The sequence below is a fragment of the Corvus brachyrhynchos genome, unplaced genomic scaffold (assembly GCF_000691975.1).
Source record: "Corvus brachyrhynchos isolate BGI_N302 unplaced genomic scaffold, ASM69197v1 scaffold11, whole genome shotgun sequence".
Classification (NCBI taxonomy): domain Eukaryota; kingdom Metazoa; phylum Chordata; class Aves; order Passeriformes; family Corvidae; genus Corvus; species Corvus brachyrhynchos.
Genome location: NW_008236965.1, coordinates 5,364,260 through 5,387,419, shown reverse-complemented (window position 1 = coordinate 5,387,419; position 23,160 = coordinate 5,364,260). Strand labels below are relative to the sequence as shown.

The 23,160-nt window shown below is 43.4% G+C and overlaps 1 protein-coding gene across 1 annotated transcript in view; it reads left to right on the top strand.

The window, feature by feature from the left end:
• The first annotated feature begins 448 nt into the window (after positions 1-448).
• The window catches only part of NHS (NHS actin remodeling regulator), a 49,212-nt gene continuing 26,500 nt past the window's right edge, over positions 449-23,160 (top strand). Inside the window, 2 exon segments of the mRNA XM_017728465.1 lie at positions 449-528; positions 22,314-22,466. Coding sequence (XP_017583954.1) covers positions 507-528; positions 22,314-22,466 — 175 coding nt within the window. The 5' untranslated portion in view covers positions 449-506.

Here is a 23,160-nt window from a genome sequence, read left to right as displayed (position 1 = left end):
GGATGCAGCAAAACCACAGAGAGGGTCCTCTCCTCCAAGGAAGATGAGGTGAAAGGCAGAGCCCCTTGGAGGGTCTCTCTCTCCCTTCCACTTCAAAGAGTAAGACTGTCTGCCTTCTGTAAACGGAGCTGGTTGTGTAATGCATTATGCATTGTGAGGTTAGACCTCTTCTGATTTCTTAATGGAAAGGCTATTTTATTTCTCAAGTGGGTGCCAGCAGGGATGCTGGAAAAGTGCAGAGATGCATCCTCCATCCCACACTGACACCGATTCACACAGTCAACTGCAGACCGGGAACTTGTCAGAGAGGAGTGAGGACCAAATCTGGAGCCAATGCAGGGGGAGAGGAGCAGCCTCAGCTTTTTTAGCAAGTGAATGGGGAGGGGGAGGAGGGTAGTATGAGCAGTGATGTCATTTTTAACTGGTTCCTCGCAGAGCTGGGAAGTGAAGTTACAGGAAAAACCTGCAGTCTCAGAATGGCTCTCAGCCTTGACTGGAGACTCTAAATGACTGAGGGTTCCCACAATGGTAATTAATTTTCTTTTCTATGCAGAACCGTTCTGTTATTTTGGGTCAAGCAGAGGGCATTTATTTTCTTTCTCTCTCTCTCTCTCTCTCTTTCTGTATGTTTTGAGGGTTTGACTTTCGCTGTTGCCTCTGGTTTGTTAAATACCTTGCAGGTTATTTGAAGTTTTTCCTGGGTAGTTTGAGAATTTTTCTCTGATGTGGGAATCCATGTCATTACAGGAGAGTTTAGCATGCAGCGTTTCTGCTACTCATCAGGAGGGGAGATGCAGAGGTTGCCAAGCACACAGCATTCTGCACAGGAAATGTACTTTTAAAATCACAGGTGGAAAGAAAGGAATTTGACTAGCATTTGTTGTTGTAGTGGATGGCATTAATGTTGCTTGTAAGAGGCAGAAAGACTTCTGGTCAACCATATAGATAGAAATGAATTTTGCTTTGGTGATAATTTCTGTGGTTCTAATTGGCAGGTTTTTATTATGAGCATTTTAATTCTAGTGGCACTGAATGGAAAATGTCAACATAATAGATTCTGGCTATGTGAGACAGTATATGTATGTATAGTTTTTCATGGCATGCATTAACCACTTGAGTGCTGCTCCCTCCACTGCATTTGCCCTGTTGCTGTCTTCCATGGAAATCAGTGGGATGCCAGGCTGTGCCGTGGACAGAGGGTTATTCTGTCTGTGGTTCCTGGAATCGGCAGAATCAGTCAAGCCATTTTTAGATAAATAAGTTTGTCAAGACTGGTCCGCCAAGGGTAAAGTGTCTTAGCCCAAACAGTGGGCAGTGAAAGACATCCAAGTATTCAGCTACTGGTATCCCTGATACAGTTTGGGTTTGTGGTTGTTGTGATGATGCTTGGTCCAAAGCAGAGGGTGTAATGCCAAGAGTCCATTTGGCTATGGAAGGCTTGTAACATTCCTCTCTGGGCTCCCGTTTCCCAGTGGTGAGACTTGCTTGTCTTTTCACCCAGGAGAACACTCAAGAGAGCTGAGGAAGCCAGACCAGTTTTGCTTACTAGGAACTTGGGATGTTCATGTGATAGCCACAGACCTCCTGCTGTAGTCTGTAATGACAAGCTCAAAGATGGGAGATCTGGGCTCAAGAATGAAAGAGGCAGAAAAGAAATAGCAACATTGTGATTCCTTCTGAATATGAAATGTTCCTTCAGGAAGTTCCTGCTGTGGCTGGAGGCTTGAGGAGTCCATTGCTCCCCTTGAGAAAGCTCTAATGGAAGAGTTGCTGGGAGGAATAAGCCTCTCTTTTAGCAGCTATTGTGAAGATGCCGGCAGCTGTCACAGGGGCCATTTTGAACTCCTCCCCCTGCAACATGCCATGGTGCAGAGGAAGAGTAAATCTGGTAACCTCTTCTGCCAGTCCTCTCAACATTAGCCTTAGTATTTGAACATGACAGAGACAAAAGCCAGGCTTTAAAAATGGCATGTTCTTCTCAGTGTGGTTTTCATCCAGATGTATGCTTGCCTTCACTAACAGTACTTATGTGGAGGGCAGTGTGCCTGGGAGGTGGAGGGAATGGTTAACAGGCTGTACTGAACTAGTCACCATGGCGTATGGAAGCTTTCCTTCTCGCTAGTGTCAGGCTGAATCTGCTGCTGTGGATAGGCAACTTTGTTTTCCTGTGATTTTAGCATGGCACCCTTCACCAGAAGGAAATAAATGCATTTTTTAAAAGGAGAGCAAAGAACTGTGTATCCAGAGTAAGCAGCGATTTATCATCCTCCTTTGAGGGCTCAGGCATGCCCACTTCCCCACTGCCTGGAATGAAAACTAGTTCTGGATTTTGGGCCAGGGCACTAGTTCTGGCATTTTCATCTCATCTCAGTTCAGCTGAGGTGAGAAGTTGCAAATTTATGGCACTAGAGACAGAGTCTGATATCCAAAGAAGAGGGGAGCTGCATGTGACTGCAGCCAGCATGCCTGCTTCTGCAGCCTTCCCCCTTAGGAGCCAGCTGACTTTGCAGCAGGGAAGGTTAGGAAGACCTTTCCAAGCACAAAGAAGAATAAAGCACTGGGACAGGCTCCTATGGAGCTTATAGGATGCCCTTCTTTTAGGCTTTTTAAGAATAATAAAATTGGGGTGAACTAAAAATACTTAGTCCACTTTAGAGGAATTAAACTTGGCTTTGCGTTTTGGCATTTTTAGGACAGGTTTGGTCACACATCAGTCAAAATTCACTACAGGAAACATTTTCTGTGTCAGGAGGTGGGTACCTCATTTGCTGTTAATTTTAGCTGTGTTTCAGAGTTGGAAAAGTCATGGACTAGACAATTCTCACATGGTTCCTTCCTGCCCTCTATTTCTACTGCAGTATTAGCCCCATTGAGCTCCTACCACCAATGGGACGAGAACGGTTCAATGCCTCAGACCTTTCAGCTGTAAAACTTTGTACTGCTATTGTCAGCAAAAGTGTTACTGATGTGTCAGTGATGGACATGATTGTTAGGGAATGGGAGCCAGGGCACAGTCATGACTGCAAAGGTTGCAGGTATCTTTCTGGATTTCAGTGAGCTTTGAATTTTACCATTAGTTGGCAACTGTGTTTGCTTACATCAGGCTCTGGACAAAACCACATTTGGTTTGGAGTGGTCTCTTGGAGAGTGCTGGGGCTGTGGAGCATTAGGGAAACAAACCTCACTTGAGTGATGTAGCTGACCACTGCTCACAAGGAAGCAGCACATTTTTCATCCTGTAACTGTGACACAGTATGACATTCAATCCACGCTGTAACCCTTCTGCTTGTTTATGTGGTGGAATTTACTTACTGTTCTCATCTTGCATGGTCTTCTCAGGGGAGGACAACATACACTCCATGAGAATGAATTCAAGATAACAGGTGTGTCAGAGAGGTATTTTATGGTGCATGCAATGGTGATCAAAGTTAGAGAAGCAGAAAACAAGGAGGACCAAGGCTGGGTACCCAAAGCCCCCACAGGAGGCGAGGAAATAATTTTCATGGGATGGAATCACATCTGTCCTAGGAAAGGATCCTTCTCAGGGATGCAGAAAAAGTGCAAAGAACTCAGTGTGAGTGTGTTTGTGGGAAAGAAGGAAAAGAAGAACTTCCCAGACCCAAATTTAGCAATTAGTTCAACTCTGTGCATGTGACCAAGAAACACTAAGGTCAAACGTCTAATTGCATTTATGCCATTGTCATCTGAGTAATTATCTTTCCCCCCTGGTATTTCAGCAGGGTAAAACTGAAGTGGGTTTGGACTGCTGCACTCTGGTAAGTCAGAAACTAGGTAACCTCCATGGCTTGCTAGCAGGGCCATCTCATCTCCTTTGGGCTCTCTTGGTAGAGTAGGCAGTGGTTATATTCCTCTGGGATACTTTTTTAGGCTACTTGTTTTGGAAAAATCTTTGTAATCATCCATGTAATCTGGATATAACTATAAAGCACTGTGCTGTTTTCTGCCAGTAATTGAAGGAGGGGGGAAAGGTAGTGGGAGAAAAGGTGAGTTCTGCATGATCTCTTCTTGTTTCAGGAAGGACTGGTGTTTTCTTCCACTGTGCACAGCAGTGCTGCACATCATTTACTTTGTAATGATAATAGTATATAATCTTCGTAATGGTGATAATCTTCATATGCAACTGTGGATTTCAAATTCCTCCCTGTTTTTAGTGCAAATTTCATTTGATGGCATCAGAAAACTGGTTTTTCATGTCCCTGCCTATTTACCCCTACAGAACCTCATTGCTAGCTATCAGAGCCAAACTTTTGATAAGAAGAAGGGTGGTGTACCAATGTCAGAATATGCAGATTCACATCTCACAGTTGCACCTCATTTTTTGTGTACCTGACAAATTTTTTTTTGGCACAGCACAAGCAATCAAAATTTATCATCCAAATTAAGACTGTAATTATATTTTGATAAAGATCTGGCAATTCAGTGAGAATGAAATTTAAAGGGTTGCCGGGATACAGATGACTCTGGATTATGGGGAAGCATTTGCATGTGGAATACTAATAAGCCAAGGTTGTTCAGCATCCTTATCTAGACTTTTCCAATAGTGTCTGATAACACAATCAAGTGCTTGTTTCTTTGCTATTATCTGGCAAAGTGATTAAAGATACAGGCAGCCTTTTATGAATGAAAAGGCAACATGCTTGACATGGAGTGACACAGATGTGTCCCCCTGTTGGTACACAGGAAAAGTGAGGGGATAGAGTGCTGACCATTCCCGCACTATTGAGCCTGCCAAAATAAACTTTTCCTGAGGTTCCCTTTGTGGGTCCAGGCAGTGCTTTCCTGGGAGGTGTGAGTCCTGCCCAAGATGGGGGCTGCTGGGAGCCTCCTTTTGCAGAGCTGGGTTCTCACTGGGGGGCAAGAGCTGGAGGACATGTCAGAGATGAGTGGGGGATATCCAAATGCTCTAGAGTTTGCTGTCCAGGCAGGATGGCCACAGAAGTAATGGCACCATAGAGCTTGGGGAGATGCCAAACAGCTTGATTGAGCCCACAGCTGCCACAGGGAAGGTTCTGGCTCTCATGCAGATACCTTCTTCTGCCAATCCAGCAGATGAGTAAAGCTTGACCTCAGCACTGCAATTTGATGAAGGAAGAGCTATAGCACTTTCTCTCTTTTAAGTGTCTGGTCTGTATGTGACATTAATTAGTTATTATGGAAAGTTATTGCTATTCAATAATGTGGCCTGCTGACGAAGTGTTATTCACTGCCTGTGCTGTGGTAGCACTTGCAGACCTTGGAGGGCTTCACGTGCTGTGCTCCTGACACCCTGCAGCCTGAGCCAGCTGATACCCCACACCTGTATCCCAGAGTTTCTGCTGTGCAACTGGCCAGCAGCAAGGCCAGTGCAGGGTTTGTGTTTTCACCTTGCTACAACCCTGCTCCAGACTGCCTGCTTCAAATGTAGGCATGGTAAGGGAGGCTGGTAAGGGAAGGATCAATTTTTCCTTGCACTTAATTTGTCCCAGACCCTGTCTCAGCACCACCCTACCAAAGCTCTTATTTTCAATGTCTACCTCCAAATGTTGAGACGAGCATGCAACAATTATTATACCCTGTCCATCAGTGGTTAGGAACTTAATTGTAGCTCATGGTTGTGTTTTTACTACAGATCAGAACAATTCTCTGACTTAACAGCTTTTTCAATTAACTGGGAAACAGTGAATGTGTCATATAAAAATGTGAAAAACCAAGGTTTGGTGGTATGTCAGCTTCATCAAAACAAATGGTTCTACTTCCTTGCTGAACTGAATTCCTCCCAGGTTTTTTGTGACTAAGTTTTATTCTCAATATGTTCTTTCATGATGTGTAAGAAAGGGACTTGACTTGCACTAGGGCAGTTTGAATGGCAGGAAGAGCAGATGTGATCCAGGAGGCCTGGGTTAATGAGCATTTTGGGAAGGCAGAGTACATTGGAGATGCTGGAGCTGTAATATGAGAAAAAATACTGTAATACCTTGAATAGCCTTTTAAACACAAGGTGCGCAGTGCTTAAATGGTAGTCTCCTCAAATTCAACCTGCACAAATAGTAATGTGCTTTCTTTTTTCTTCCATAATGTGCATGGAAGTGTGATGCCAGTCTTAGACAACTCCAAAACTGCAAGGTTATAGTCTGGTCCAAATCTTGTGATTTTCTGTAAGTTTCAAGACTTGCCAGAGCAGAGGCTCAGTCACTGGATCAGTATCACTAGCCTGGGTCTAGTAGTGCCATGGGAAAAAGGTGTTCATCCTCTAAATGGATGCCTCGGGATCCCCAGTTCTGGCATGTATTGAAGGCTCAATACTGGTTCTTTGGAGCAGTCCAGGACAGTCCTGTCCTGTCCTGTCTTACATCCTAAGCCTGCCTTTCATAATTTTTCCCTCTTTCAATGTTAGAGAAGTCCAGCAAATACCTGAGAGGAAAGAGGTTCTCCCAGATTTGATAAAATATTTCATCTTGAGTTGTTCTGTCTCAACATATGACTGCCCCTTTCTGCCTTGGCAGTGCCAGGTGTCTATTCATATGAGGCAAAATTTAATAAAAAAGCCTGTAAATTGTACATAAATGTAGCAGAAAGTGTTTAGCCTATTCAAAGGCTGGCTGATGTGTCAGCCTGGTTTACTCTAGTCCCATGCTCTGAATTTGCACTGGGTTTCTACTTACTACAGTTCATGCAGTTTTTCCTCTGCATTTTCTATAGTGCGTCTTCACAACACCTACACTTACTGGTAACTTTTCAGGAATCCGTCTTCTCTGTCCTGATCCTTTCAGTAAGCCTTCTTTGTTTTCCATATCAGTCATCCTGCTCTGGGTTGGCTTTATTGCAGTCTCTGATCCTCTCCAGAGGAAGGTGATTACATGACCTAGTCAGCTTGTGAGTCCCAGGTTATTTCTGGTACCAGCATCATGGTGAAGTCTCCATGGGATTATTGGAAACTTTCTTGGAGTCAGGCAGAGTCCTACCTTGATCTTCTGGCAGCTGTTTAAACAGAGGCACTGTGCAGTTGGTGGTACCTCCAAGAGATGAAATAAACTTTATTTATATTATGAATTGTGGTCTGTGGGCTATCAGAATAGGATTTGGCAAACAAAGCAACCCTGAAGATCTTGGACCCCATGGAAAGGTTTCAGCTTTGCTGGGTGGAAATTTTAACTTCCTGGAAAGAAGTATTTACTCAGTAGGTCAAGTGTGGGAGCTCAAGGGGAGGAAATTGCAGTCAATGAAGCTAGGAGTATAAACTGTAGTGCCCCACACTTTAAAATTCCTTTCATATGGTCTGAATCTAAAAGCTTCTGTTCCCCATAACAAGTCTGAATGAATATACTGAAGCTGATTTTCTTCACAATTCATTTCTGTTTGTGCAAAGGTACGGGACAAAGCTCTGAAAAGAGTGTGACCTTTGACCAGTAAAACTGTGCCAGCCAAAGCCATTGCTACCATTTATCATCATCCTGTACATTTTTGAAGAATATAGGGGTGCAAAGAGTAGACTGACTGCTAAAATGCAGTTCTGCATGGCTGCAGCTGCTTTGCCAGTATAATGTACTGTATAAAGACAAAGGTCATTTTGTTGCATTAAAACCCAAAGAACTTCCATAGTTTGAGAGTGGGAAATGACCCCAGATAACACAGCTGGAGTTAGCTAGACCCTGTATTATTTCCAGAGGGTTGTTGCCTCATGTGCACAATACACTGCCTTGTATTGGTTCATGACCTCCCGACACGGTACTGCACAGGTCCTGCATGCAGTGAGTTGTCAGACTGGGAGATATTATGAATTTGAAGCTTAGGTATAAAATTAGCAGTGTTTGTCATGTTGGTAGAAATAATAGGTTAGAATAAGGTAGGGTAGGACAGAATTAGAATTAGAATTAGAATTAGAATTAGAATTAGAATTAGAATTAGAATTAGAATTAGAATTAGAATTAGAATTAGAATTAGAATTAGAATTAGAATTAGAATTAGAATTAGAATTAGAATTAGAATTAGAATTAGAATTAGAATTAGAATTAGAATTAGAATTAGAATTAGAATTAGAATTAGAATTAGAATTAGAATTAGAATTAGAATTAGAATTAGAATTAGAATTAGAATTAGAATTAGAATTAGAATTAGAATTAGAATTAGAATTAGAATTAGAATTAGAATTAGAATTAGAATTAGAATTAGAATTAGAATTAGAATTAGAATTAGAATTAGAATTAGAATTAGAATTAGAATTAGAATTAGAATTAGAATTAGAATTAGAATTAGAATAGAACATTTTCAATTGTTAGGGGCCTACCATGATCATGTAGTCCAAGTGGAAGATTGCTAGTCTGAAATGCAGAATGAAACTCTGGTCATCATCAGCTGTAATCTTAAAACCAGTGTTAGGTAGGCACCTGACTAGAAATGTTAGGTACTGCTGAGATATGTATCTGATGGACAGCTAGCCCCAAGTCTCCCTGTTTTCATGATGATAAAGGAGGATTAATTACCTGATTATTTGAGCCCCCATCAGCATGGCTGGGCATGATGACACCTGTAAGGCTGGAAAATTTAGAGCTGTACTTCAGTGGGGCTTCAGCTCATGGCAGGGGGTCTGGGGTGAGTATGGAGTTGGCTGGAGGACGAGACATTTTTCTCCTGTTGGAATGAATGAATCATCACAAACCAGGCAGTGACAGCGCTGTTGCAAAGTTGTGCATTCTGTAGTAGGCAACAAATTAATGTCATTTTTCCCTCAAAATAAAAGAGTTTCTGAATTCAAAAATTGCTTTGGGAATTACGTGAATAAGCTCAGCTTTGGGCACATATCTGTGGTCTCAGGGTTCATGAATGGGGTGAGAAAGGTTTTTCTGCCCACAGTCCTTTTTCAAGGCTTATTTCTGTGAGGGATGCCTGGCACTTTGGTCATCATTGGTTTCTTCTGGCTGCAGTATTTCTGGAGCAACATCATCCTACGCTCACTGAGTGTCCACAGAAGGGCATCAAAGGGGAAGGAAGATGAGTGTCTTTGAGCCACCCCTTTAGCAAATACTTCCCTTAGTCATAAGTTATCGCAGATGTGGCTGTAACTTCAGTAGTGATAGAACTGAAATTTCTTAAAGCCTTGAAAATTATTCCACTGTCCTGTAGACGTATCTGTAAAAAAAGTTGTTGTATGACTCTAAATGAAAATCTTCTAAGTTTAGATATGTTCTTTGACTTGGGCTGAATTTTTGTTGTAGCTTTCCCATACCAGAAGTATGTGTAACAGTTAGCCAAAAGTAGGGGAGGTGTACTAACTGTGCAGAGGTTGCTCTGGCCCTTGTAGAGTGAAGAAGTACTGTGGTATTTTTAAAGTGTTGCTGTTGTGCAATATTACAAAGACATGAGGAATCAGGATGTTAATAGATGGGATAAAGGATAACCCAAATGAAAAGCATTCAAATGAATCTTTGCCTAACACCATTTTCGTAGCTAAGTGGTGATTGCAGTTTTAGGTGTTTTTTCTTCCGTGCTGTTGCTCGGAATCCCATTTTTCTGGATGCAATAAAAGTATGTTAAGTATTACAGTACCCAAACTTCAGAAATTCCTGTGTAACAAAAACCTTGCCAAGCAGACCTCACCCTCACTTACTGCGAGAAAAGGTATTACATCCCAGAGGAAATCATTACTTACTAATGTGAATAAACATGAAGATGAAATTATCAAACTGGCAAGTGAGGGAAACAATCTTGATTTATCAGAATTAGCTATATTTAAATGCAGCAGTTAAAAACCCTCAAGTGATAATGAATCTGGCAGATGATAGGTGAATTCTTGTGTCTTCCTGTGCTGTGTGGGTCTGGGCTCTAGTGGGACCAGGCAACCTGGCTCTTTTTTCTATACTGACCATGGCTGGTTAATTCTGAGTAATGAACCACCTGTTTTTTATCCAGTGCAGTGCTTTGGAGCTGCTTGTAAATGGTGAAGGTTGATTGTGCTGTAGGACCCCCTAGTTTTGTGGGTCCGAAACTGCAGTGCAAGCCACGGCTTGGTCTCAAAGGTTTGGAGCATGTCCTAGTGGGGAATAAGGACTACTTTTATCTGTAAGAGTATAACACTAAACAGACCCACCAGAGAGGTATTCCTGGACTAGCACATGAAATGCAGGGCCTGTAATTATATGTGCGAATGCTTAGCATAAAAGGGTGATTTCTGCTCTTACGACACACAAGTAGAAAGACCACAGAAAAGGCTAGGAGGTCCCTGGCAGGACAAGAGATGGCTGTTGAAGGCCAGGAGGTAACTTGGATCAGGCCCAGAGCAGGGATGTGCCAGCATATCCACCTATGAGGCCAAACTCCATCCCCAAACAACAGCAGCCCGGGCAACCACGATTGAAAATGCTGTCTCAGTTCTTAGCTTTTCACTGCATACCAACTCTTATATTTTCTCCTCTTTTCTTTTTTTCCTTTTTTTTTTAAGCTCAGCAGCAGAGGTAAGACCTTGTTTTCATATTCTGTGTAACACCCTTATGATACTTTCAACACTACATAGAAATAAGCAGATGGCAGGGAGCTGATCTGTATTTGTATATAAAATGTCTCTGACTTTATGAACAAGATCCATTTTACAAAAAAAAAAAAAACTTGGCTGGGGTGGCTCTCCCTCCTCCTGTGCTGGCAGATGCTATGGGAGTTGATAGGATGTGAGGACCAATTGCCACCTCCCCCCTCCACAGATCCTGCCAGATCAGGGCTGTGCTGTATCCGTGGGTGTCGTCTGCCTTTACTGTTCAGCATGTACAGCATCTCAGCCTCTAGAGCAGTCTGGCACCTCTTCCAGCACTTCCTTTTATTAACACCACTTGGAAAATCCATAGAGAAGAGAAGCAGAGAAGAGAAGGCAGTGAAGTGGGAGCAAGGTAATTAGGGCGAGACCTGATGTCCTGACATGGCTGGAGGGTCCAGAGAAGTCAGGCAGATCCATGACTTAGGAAGGACAGAGTAAGGACAGCAAAATTGCACACCTGGCCCAGCTTATGGTCACGTTTATGAGTGTGTTTATCCCTTCCTTCATAAAAATGAATATATTTTGTTCAGTTTCTCAGGCAATGCTTCACCTTTTGAGTTAAAACTCACCTTATGCCTTGGAAGCTTGCCTGTCCGTGACCCAATTTTATTTACTTTGTCATTAAATGTATTCAATGACTAAATGTGAGAACTGATCCATAGCTTTGCAGACTCCCTTCTGTTTCCAAGTAGGGAGCCCTGCTCCCACATAAAGATGGTGTCTCCCGTCTTGATGCCTGGTGTGACAGAACATGTCAGCTCCTCACAGTCTGTCTTCTCATGGTCCTTCCACAGTGAACAGAGGGGGATAGGTGCTGCTAGACAACTCTTCAGATCTCTGTGAGGCACATTTGTACTCAAAATCAGTGAGGAGCCTATCTGTTAGCTACAGAAATTCTCCAGGGAGACAAATCTCCCCTGAGGAAAGTTACTTTTGTGATTATTTTCCATTGTCTGCTTCTTTATGCTTGGAAATATTGTCATCTTTGCTCATCGTGAATAAATCTGAGTGTCCCAGGAGTGCCCTCCGCCCTGGTTCACCATTCCACTTGATACATGATACATTAAGGTCAAACACTGTTTGCTACTCAGTGGCCCCATTTTTAACTTACACTTTCTGCATGATAACTTTAATGACAATTCTTCCTTCTCCCAATGCCCTTCTCCCTGCTCTCCTTTGTTCCTTGCCTTATTCCTTTCCTGAAAGTATTTCCTAGTTTAATTTCTTTTCCTGTGGATTTTTTTTGAAGAAGCTTATTTCCTGCAGATTAGTTTCATTTAATTTTCATCACTCCTTACAGCTGAGAGTTTGAAGACTTCCTGCCCAGTGTTGCTGTCAGTGCAGTCATTCCACAGTGGTATTTGATAGTTGCCAGTAGGTGTTGACACCTGACATTTCTGCTCTGGTTTTGACTGGATGCAATGAAATGTAGCCATTTCAGCCGTGCCTTCTGGCCTTTCTTCTTCATGTACAGTCCTTGGGACATGGTCATAATAAAATGTCTGCCCACAGTTAAAAGGTAATCGTTTTATATGTACATTAAGGGAGCAATTGTTTGCCACTCTGTGTATTTGCAGTGCTAAAGCCAACGTGTTGAAAGTTGCCTTGTACTGGGTCTGATGCATGCACAAAGACAGAGGAGTTACAAGAAGTGGAGACAGAGGAGTGCAAGAATTAGCTGTTTGCAGCTATGTTCTGGATGACAGCTCTCACCAGAGAGTGGTCCACACCCCTGCAGCATCTGACAAACCCTGAAGCTCTTCAGCACATGTGGCTTTTCAGAAACCCCATCAGAACTCAATTAGGTTTTGTGCATGAATATGTGGCTTAATAGTATAAATGTGAGTACAAACAATAGTATATGGTTTGGACTCATAAAACCATATTAGCCATAACAATGAAGCCTAGCGTGTGTTATGATCTTTATGAACATCCTATGAGACTTTAAAAGAAGTAAATGCTTTAAAATTTATTTTAGCTTAAATGTCTTCAAGCTGCATTTTATGTACTAGTTGCAATTGGCTGTGATGTCTCACTTCAAAGTGAGAGATAGTGGGTCAGCGTGAGCCATGGGGGCTCCCCAGCTGGCATGGTTACAGCTTTGCACCTCTGCAGGGACATCCAAGGGGATACCAATGTTCACCTCCTGGTTAAATTTGCAATCTGGCATTTGCCATTTGAGGCTTGTGGACCATTTGATGTAAGCAAGGGCTTGAAATGAAGTAGAAAAAAACAGTGCAAGTCTGCAGAAAAAATATTAGTGCCTAAGGTGAGTAAGCTGAGAACATGTTATTCAAATAATAACAACAGTGGGAAGATAATTTATCTTGACGTAAGTTATTCATCCTGCAGTCTAGATACACAACATCACTGACAGAGTTTCCAAATGTTATCTGGATGGGTTTCTTTAAAAAGTAATCCAGTGTATCTTGGTGTCTTTGTCTAGAAAGTCTTTTTGTCTGTGTATAGAAAGTACTGTAAGTAATACAGGCCATTCCATATATTGTAACATGTCCATGTTTTATGGATTAAGGGCTAATTTCGAACCCAAAAAGCCTGGAGAGGAGAGGCTGCAATTCCTGGGAAAGAGCTGGAGCTCTGGCAGTGAGCGGTGCTGGAACATGTCCTTGGCATCACAGGGTGGGTAGAGGGCAGTCACAAGAATTCTAAAGGTTGCCTAAATCCTAATCAGGTTTCTTCACTTAAAACAATTCCTTTGAGAAAGTATAGAAGGGGCAGGAATCCTTATTTGCAGGCAGTTCTCCTTCCCCTTACAAAACAAAAAGAACTGTGTTCACTGTTGTCTCAACAAATGAAACTCTGCAGTTCAGCTGGCCCTGCTCTCAGTGTGCTTCTCTGAACTCTTAACATCCCAGTTAGCTGTAATGTTTTACACAAACATCCCATCAGAAGTGGGACTGGAGAAGGACAGTGTGGAAATAGGAGCCTCCTCCTGGTCCAGAGCAATCTGGTCTACCAAAAGGTGTTCCTGCCCATGGAAGGGAGTTGGAACTAGGTGATCTCTAAGGTCACTTCCAGCCCAGCCCAGTCTGTGGTTCTGTGATTTGTGGGCTGATTCAGATGGTTGTCTGAAACTGGGCTTCAAGGAAACAGCTTGGGAGGCCAGAGCCAGACCAAACATCTGAGGGGGCTGGTAATGGGGGGCTTGGGTATTCACTGAGACTGGGGAAGAGTTTTACTGAAAGAACCCAGAGGAGCTACACCATGAACTGGTTGTATCTGTAACTGCACCCCTGTGCCCAGCCAGATCTGGGCCACCATCAGGGTGGCTCCAGAGAAAACCTGTAGAGGAGTGTGTGGGATTTTTGTTGCCTGTCCCAAGAAACACACTGCCTTACCATTCCAGGGAGGAAGCTATTCAGAGATAGGGATAGAGAGACACAGCCAGGTCTTTCAGTGCCACTGCAGAACAGACTTACGGAGCTGCAAGAGCAGCAAGAATATATCTCCAGAGGAAGAAAAAAAAGAGTTGCCTTTGGTCCCCCTGAGATGCTTGATTTTCTGTCTTCCCCTGAAGGGCTGTGAGTAATTTGAAGGGACATGTTGTAGTAGTATTTACATACATAGTATTGCACAGTATTTACTAAATGGAATTGGAAGAAACTGTTGCTACTTACCTCCACTTGCAGTTAAGTGGCATCCAAGGCATCTAGCCAAGCAAACTGAAAAAGACTGATGGGGAGGAAGAAGTGTGAAATATGAGCCACCATCTCTGCTCCTAACACATGGCTTGTTGTTCCTGACTCTTGGGAGTTTGATTCTTCAGCCTACAGGCAGTGCCAGTGGAAGGGAAGGAGGGTCCTGCTCATTCGTTTTCAGTGCAAACTGGCATCTTTGATGCTAAATGCTGTTTCTCAGGGTTTACCTGCTGAGAAGGTACAGAGACTAAGTCTTAGAGCTTAGATGGAAGGTTGTAGTTTTTGAAAATTTCAAACAGAAAGCAGAAATACATTTGCTGTACTTGGAATAAGTGATCTGAATCTTATCTCCCAATATGGCAAGCACAGCATATTCTTTGTTGAGTGTCATCTTCCAGTGTGCTTTTTCAAGGTTCATGGTGTTCTACTGGTGGTCTCTAGGTTCACAAATGTGGAGAGATTGTTCATATTGCAGATGCTGATGTGGAAATAGGTGCTGCAATGACCAAGTCTCTGCTATTCTTGAAAAGAGAATGCTCAGCATAGACTCAAAAGGCTATTACTTGAAAACGACCACTTTAGGTGCAAATGTTCAGACAGAAATATGCGGGGGAATTGAATGTTTTCAGTAGAAGAATAGGCAGGATACCCTAAAACTGCTGCCAAAAACCAGTTTGACCTACCTTAAAATTGTCTATAGGATGGGATTTCTTTTTCACGAGATTGTGAAGGTAAGCATTAACTAAGGTAGGTAGAATAGTAAATGAATTTTGTAAAGCTTTGTTCTTGAGTGCTGGCATGTGAAATCAAGGTGACTGATCTGAGAGCACCATCACAGTGAACAGCACACTTCTCTGTGATAAAAGGGAGAGCATTATGGTGACCTGCTGGAGCAACTCGGGCAAGCTTAGTAGTGATTTGGGCTGAGTAAGTACAGGGGAAAAATAGCAGAGCAGTGAGAGAGAATTGCAAAGGATATCTGAAAGCATGCTTACAAAGTGTGTTATCAAGACCATACACTACACTGCTGGAGATAAGAGACTTTATCTTGCTGCGTATCCAGAGTGGGAGTAATGTGAAGGGTCAACACGGGAAGAAATCTGTGTTGACAAGCACTGAAAGTGTGTCAAATTGAAAGAAGTGTTTTCAACTAATTAAGCATGTAGGACTGAAAGGGCTCTCTTGGGACATTGATTTCAGTTATATGCTCTGGAGTGTGTATGTACACAAACACATAGACGTGTGCATATGTGGGATGTCCCTACTGTAACAGTCCATCCTTACCATTAGGTCCAGTAACCTTAAAATAGTTCTGGTTTGGGTTTTTCTCCACCACTGTTTATACCTTCACTATTTTACTGGCTAGTTAGCTCTTTGTTTTCTCATTGAGCATGGTAGCAATCTGAATTGAATATGAAATTAATATTCCTGCAGAATAGTTGACCTAACAGCAGCCTTAAGTTTGCCAGGCAGGACTGCCATGTTGTCTGCCTTTTTTACCATTACCCTGCAGGGCACTCTTGGAGGCTGTGTAAAGCACAGACCTGAGAACAGGAATGAAAGAAAAGGAAGAAATTTCTGGCTATAGAAACTTCACAGGAATGAAGGCTTGAACATATAAAGTACTCTGTATTTCTAAGAGGTTATTGTCTGTCCTGCAGTGACAGCTTTGAAATACTTTGAAATATGAAGTTCCATTCTGGCCACTGTAACATATTTGACAGAGTTAGGAAAAGCAGTTTAAAATATGTTCAAACACCACCAGCAGTGATTGAAAGCAGCAAAGCCAAGAATGGGATTAGTATGTGGTACTCTTCACGTAAGTGCATATTGCTTAACAGCCTAATCTTCTTACGTGTATAAGAACCACACACCTCCCAGCCCTCTTGAATTATTGTTGTGCCAGTCAACCAAACATCAGGTAAATGCAAAATTCAAGGATCTGCTCATGGAAATGACATCCAAATCACATGCTTTCCAGTATCTTAATCTCTCCTGCTACCTGAATGCCAAATATGGATGCGGTTTTGTCCACTTGCCCTTTTTTCTCCTGAATAGCTGTTATTTCCATGTGTAGCATAATGCAAGGCAGAGAAATGCCACAGGGATGTGCTAAGAAACTGTGATTGAAACGTGAGAGGTTTCACTGTATTGACAGGAAATAAAACAATACAAAGAGCATAAAAGATTGTGGTCTTTCTCAACAGATTCTGCTGTCAGTTAGTTTTCTGCCTTTTTGCTTGAGTTTGAAAAATTTGCTAAATTGTCTGTCCATGAGTGCAGAACAGAATAATAATTGTACTCATGCTGTTGCCCACATGTAGCTAAAGACTTAACTTGTTTTGTCATGTCTCCCCTCCTGTTTTACTGGAGGGCAGCTGCAGCCTGCATAGACACAGTTGTGCTGGCTTTGATTTGCATGTGCAAATGCCAGTGGCAGGGCAGATGTGGTGATCCAGGCTTCAGGTCCAGACCAGTTGCCCAAACGATCTCTTGGGGTCTGTGTCACGGGAGCTTTTCACTCATATCCATCCTGGACTCAGGTTGCACAACACAAAAACTCTTCAGAAACAATTTGGATTTCTGCCCTGATAATAGCAATAAGAAAAAATGATGCACAAGGCCATTACAAACCATTTTCCAATTGTTAATAAACATGGGACAGGAAAGTAGCTCATCCAAACAGCTACTCACAGTTCCTGTTGGTGGGGTTTGCCATTGGCAAATAGGGAAATGTCTGGGTGCATGCATGGTTGGGAGGAAGCACAATTGTTGAAAACAGAGTGATTGTCCCACCTTCGAGGAGCTCCAGGCTCCAGTGTCCCTGCTGGGTAAGCCCCGGCACCCTCTTTGACATCACTGTGAAGCAGCAGCCACAGAGGGAGCTGCTTTGAAAGGACTGAGCTTGCTGATGGATGTGGGACATGAACAGCAAAGAAGCAACTCTAGATTTTTACCAGTGTTGTAGGCTTAAAGCCCCTGGGTGCTCCAGTGGAGACACAAGTACATTGGGGGAAGAGTACATTCAAGATATACAGGACTATAAATAAAATTCACATCAGAGTCAGCATTTGCCTCAATGAAACATTTATGCACTAAATTGCACGATGAAGTTGGATGTGCTGCCAGGCTGCCTAGTCTTTGAGATAATCTGGTCTTCCTCAGAATTAATTTTCTTGCAATGTGTTGCACACAAACACAGCAGGCAGTAACTCACTGCTGATCTGGGCAGCAGCTGAGGAAGAGTCTGATCACGTTGAATTCTGCTGCTGCTGGCATAGGCCTATTTATGCAAAGCTGGATGAACATCCAGCTTTCTTATGACATTGGATCACACAACAAAAAAAAGTCACAATTTTTACATGAAATAGCTAGAAAAAATGGCATATGCTAAAATGACAGGTCAACCACCCTAACACTAGAGAAGAAGGGCTTTCCTAAGCAGAGCCTGGCATGGTGCTGCTGGCCACAGAAACCTTTGGGTGCATCCTACACCCCTGCAGCAGGGTGTGTAAAGAGGTGGAGTTTCACTAAGTGCACAGCCCACAGCACCTCTGCCACCTGCAAAGGGCTTGGGTCATTACAGCATGTCTTAAGCCTAACTGGGCTCTGGAATAGGCTTATTTTCTAGTCTGATCCTTTTTAATTTGGGGTTTTGTCTTTTGAAACCTGGATACTTTAATAAGGATTTGGCAGCTGCCGGTTCAGCTTTGCCTGTGCAGAATTCAGGGCTGACAGTTCTGGGCTCTGGCCCTTAACATGTAGGCAGCTTCCTCACTCGCTGCTCCAATTCCCTCCAGGCTGCACACTTTTTCACACCTTACAACAAATCACGTTTTCTCTCTGAACCAGGAAACATAGGAAATTATCTTTTTTTCTTTCTTCCCCTGACAGCTAATAGCAACTATAATACAGATAGAAATAATAGAAAGTTGAGAAACAGAAGGAGCTAGGAAGGGGGGAGGCAAGCATCTAGAGAAGCAGACAGAGTTGGGGGGGAAACCCCTGGATCTATGAAATAAATAGAGCAGAAATCTTTCTTGCTTGGCCTTTGTGGTGTTATTATTAGAACAACCACGCCTGAGTGCACTAAAGCCGCACAACCTTCAAGCATCCACATCCAGCTCTGCTGTGGCAGGATCCTTTTTCTGCTTGGCTAAAGGAGGGAGAGGATGAGAGGATGTGAAGATGAGAAGGATCTGTAAATGATAAATATGATCAACTTCAATAAAACAGCCATTTAGAAATCTTCAAAAATCTTCTCATGAGAAGAGCCATTAGTGTATGTCTGTTTGACATTGGTTGTTCGGAAACCAGCCAGTGTTAATGGATCCACAGAATGGAATGGAGAATCCATTTAAATGGTCTCTTGTCATTTTGTCATCCCACAAGACAAAAAAACCCAATTACTTTAACTCAGGAATGAAATGAAGTGATAGTTTATATGATTCACTTGTACAGTCTAAACTGATTAAAGCGCACACTAAAAATATATTAACAGTCTATATCTGATGCCTGAAATGCAGCATTTGCTATCTCTGTATAGGCTTTTTTTCTCATTCATGTCCAGCTGTTAATCGTTTAAAGGCTGTGGCTTTACAGTTTCTATATTGCTTTATTTATTATGCATGTTACAATGATGCTGAGGGGCTACAGCCACACGCAGGCTCGGCATTGTAAAAACAGCCTGCAGTGTAAAACACTGAGTAAAGGAAGTGCTGGCTGAAAGAGATACCTTATCCTCATTGCACAGAATGGAAGCATAGGGAGTCTTAATATTTAACGCCAGCTCCTAGCAGAAGCATTTGGTGAAGCTTTGACTGCACATTTCTTCTAGATCTCAGCCCAGTGGTCTTTATATGCTGAATTACCCTGCCACAGGGTTGTCTTTTTTCTTTTAGTGGAAGTAAGAGATTCAGTCCTGTGAAGAAAATTAGATGTTCAGTAGTCCTTAAAGCTCACAGTCCACTCCTGTGTTTTCATCCTCTGGCTTCAGCTCCCAGCAATGCTGCCCAGTTCCCAGAGGCCATCAGCAAGAGCCAGGCAAAATGTCATTGCAGAAGAACAGGCAATGTGCAAAGGACAGGGAAGGACATGCAAAGGACAGTGTGCAAGGAATGAAATGGAAGCAGGTCCCTCTTTTGTGGCAGGCTTTTATTCACTGGTTAGCTTTTTCCCTCTCTCTCCTTTCCAGGAGTTTTTTTCAGAGCTTTGCTGCTCTGAGGTTGGGATGCTGTTCCTCAAACATCCAGACTAATTGCATTCATTGTGGGTTTATACTTACTTATCCTTGGGCCAGCATTGTCCTCCACCCTACTCAGCACTGCTCCCTCCCTCTGAGCTTCCTCCCCACGGCAGGCTGAGAACATTCATCCCCCTGCAGCTTTTTTTGCCAGCACTTCTAGTTTCTATTCTGGATCTCCTAGAAAATCCACTCCAGCTTTGGAATATTTTAAAGGATTGGTCAGTTCAGTGAGTATTCTGCAATATTTCTGCTTTCTTGGTATCAGGGGGAGTATATTCCCTGTTACCATGAACCAGAGATCCTGCAGGGAAAGGTGAGAAGACATGGATGGGTGCTGGCTCGGGCCATGGCACAGAGTACTGTAAGCTTCTTAATGCCCTATCATTTGAAGACAAGCAATGTATTTGTGGGTTTTCTCCTAGGACAGCACCATGCACAGCTCTGTGAGGTCTGCTGGCTAAGGGAGACTTGCTGGGTGGCTAAGAGGTCATGCTATTTTATCTGTCAACAGCAATGTGTGTCTACAACAGTAGGTGTGTAGCAGAGCTTGCATGAACTTGGTTTCATTTTTAAGTCTCACACAAAGTGTATTAATCCAACTCCTACTCTTACTTGTAAAACACTGTTGCCAAGGCCAAAAGAGCTTTCTGCAAGCTAAATTTTGCAGCAAAATCTATTCTAGTTTTATGAAATGTCTGAAAATTTCGTAAGTAGGTAAAACTTTCCACTTACTGATATTCATCACAGACAACTACTAGCGCTTCAGTCTAGACAGATTTTTCTGGGAATAGGAAGGAACTGCTTGTGCCTGCCTTTTCATTAGCCTCCAGGGTACAATTTGTGATCATGAATATCACATGCCCTCGGCAATACGAAGAATGGGTGGGGTATCATTACTGTTGCTTACAAATTTTTGTCTTGAGCTGAGATTCCCAAGGAGGAAGTGTGGCTCAGAACAGGATCGGGACAAGTTGCTTTGTGTCTCAGTACCTTGTATGTAAAACAGGCGTTACCTTCAAGGGCTAAAGGAGATATAAAATCCACTCGTGCGAGTGAGGTATTTCCCTACTGCAGTGGTAACAGACAGACAGGCCATCAAAAGCTCCGCCTGCAATTTGGCAATATTATGTTTTTGCAATGTGAAAAATTTAATTAGTAAATCCTCATGATGAACAAGCACTGACAGGTTGCCATCATTCATCCTACTACCTTCCTCCACTATCATTTTTTTCTCCCCCGGTGCCATTCCTTGCACTGACACTGTGCCAGTTGCATGGAGCAGCACTACAAATGTGCTGAAAAATGAGTGAAACCCCACTGCAAAAATCCACTGAGAAGCAAAGCAAGGCTCCTTACCGGACAGAGTTTGGGGTCCCTTCGTTGTTGCTGAAGCTCTGAGAACCTGAACATCAGCTGGTCTGTTCATCATATTATACCACCACTTCCATCATGACACCTGCAAATTTTGGTGAACTCTTGGGGTGTTTTTCTAATCAAAGAAATGGATAGTCTCTCATCATCCCACACATGGCAGGATGGTTCCTAGGTTTCTCCTCTTCTGTCTGCTCCCCACTTCTTCTCCAACTGTACTTTCCCAATTCTTTCTCTGTACAAAGCACTGGTATGCCTTCAGGCTGAGTGAATGTTGTTTTGCATTAATGAAAAACCAGAAAGACCAAAGAGAGCTCTCTGGCTCTCCACCAGAGAGCCATTCTCCGCCATGATGCACTGGCTATCCCTCAAAAGAGGGTAAGAGAATACAAAAGCAGTAATGTAGGTGAGAGCCCTGAAATGTGCAGAGGAGAGGAGCGCATGGCCAGGGCAGGGACCTGCCTGAGGCACACTGGCTCTTTGGCTGCTGACTGGGAAGGGAAGCCCAGGAGGTACCTCCTGTGCATGAGGGTGCCTGCCTGTGTCACACTGTGCTGTCCTGTGAGCAAAACAGCTGCAGCAGCTCCGTGGCGTTAGACCAGAGACTGTCTGTATCGATGCCTGTGCTAGAAGGATCAATCCCAGTGCTATACCTGAGGATGTGCCACCTGCTCTGCTGCATTACGTGGGCTGAGGATGAGCCTGCTCCCTGCTGCTGGCTGGGGCAGAGTGCTGGCATCTCCTATGGCCCTCCACTCCTGCTTTGGCCCTTGGAAAGCTACCTACCGTGTACACTGAGGCTGGGCATAGTCTATGGGACTCCCATGAGTCCCACCACTCCTGAGAAATTCTCTCAAACCTTTACTGGACTTGATTAATATAATTTTCAGAGGCAGACTTCTGGGATTTTGCTTTAGAGGAACTGAAGTGTTCCTGTCCCTCAGAAGTCCCTGTTTATTAAAGGAACCTCTTTTGATAGGTGACAGTTAAAGTCTCTCAGCAGGGCAAGCAGTTAATCTCAGTTGTTACGCCCTGGAAGGCAGTGAACTGGCAACCTGCGTCAGAAACTAGTTGTGTGTAACATGATGTAGTGAAAGAGCATGTTGACAGGAGAATAAGTAAAGGGAAGACCTATTCCTCCCACTGCCTTTGCTCAAAATGTCACTGTGGAAAGACTGAGTCGCTTCTTTGCATTTTTGTTTTGCTATCTACAAAATGATTAGCCCTTTGGTCCATTTATATAAAACACTGATATAGTATCATTTCACCTGCTTGCCTCCATAGAGCCATTTGCAATCTGGTAAAAGGGCATTGTCTAAATGCTAACTGGTATATAAAATGATGTGGAAACCCAGAGAATCTCTTGTTTGCTGCTGTGTGATGGGAGTAAAGGTGCTGTAGCAAACCCTGTACCTGTTCTTGACAATGCTGTTCCAAGAAAGAGCCTTTGCTTTTCAGCTAGGCTGATGGAAGAGAGACTAGAAGTCTTATCTTGTACTCTGTTTTGATCCTACAGCTGTCTCCAACCTTGATGCAGAGAGCAAACTGAGTGTCTATTACCGAGCACCTTGGCATCAGCAAAGAAACATCTTTGTCCCCTCCACCAGACCGCCCTGCGTGGAGGAGCTGCACCACCACGCCAAGCAGCACCTGCGAGCCTTGCGCAGAGGTAGGTGCTCCCCCATGCTCCAGCTCCACACATGTAACACCTCTCCACAGTCCACTCCAGGCAGCAGAAGGATGCTCAGGCACAAGCACACAGAACTGTGGCACTGGGACTTAGGTACTCAGGCGAAGAAATCACAGAACTGTAGAATCACAGAATGGTTTGAGTTTGAAGGGACCTTAAAGATTATCTGGTCCCAACCCCCTTCACAAGGGCTGAAACTGGAGCCCAGTGGTGTTAGTCTCCACAAAAACTGAGCTGTCTGCTCAGGGGTTCCAAGCATGATACTGCAGGATGCCTGTGTCCTTTAAGAGCGGCAGCTGAAAGTCAGGTGGCAGATGTCCTGGACAGCTTGGAAGAGTTGGGCAGGTTTCCCTTTCCCAGGCTAGGGAACATTTTCTGACATCACCTAACAAACTGCAGACCTGTAGCCTCAAAGCAACACAGAGAGGAAGCAGGAGCAATCAGGGTCATAACCAGGCTCCTGGATCCCTGCCATAGAGAGAATTTGCTAGATGCAAACAGCTGGATGGTCCTACAACAGCTCATTAAAGGGAAGGCAAAAGATAGGGAAAGGTCAGTTTTTACCAGGAACCTAACCAAGGGAAAATTATTACCAGGACACAAGTCAAAGCAGGCAAACAAGCCTGTCTTTCTCCTGTGCCATAAGGAAGGAGAAAATCCATGCAGGTTACAC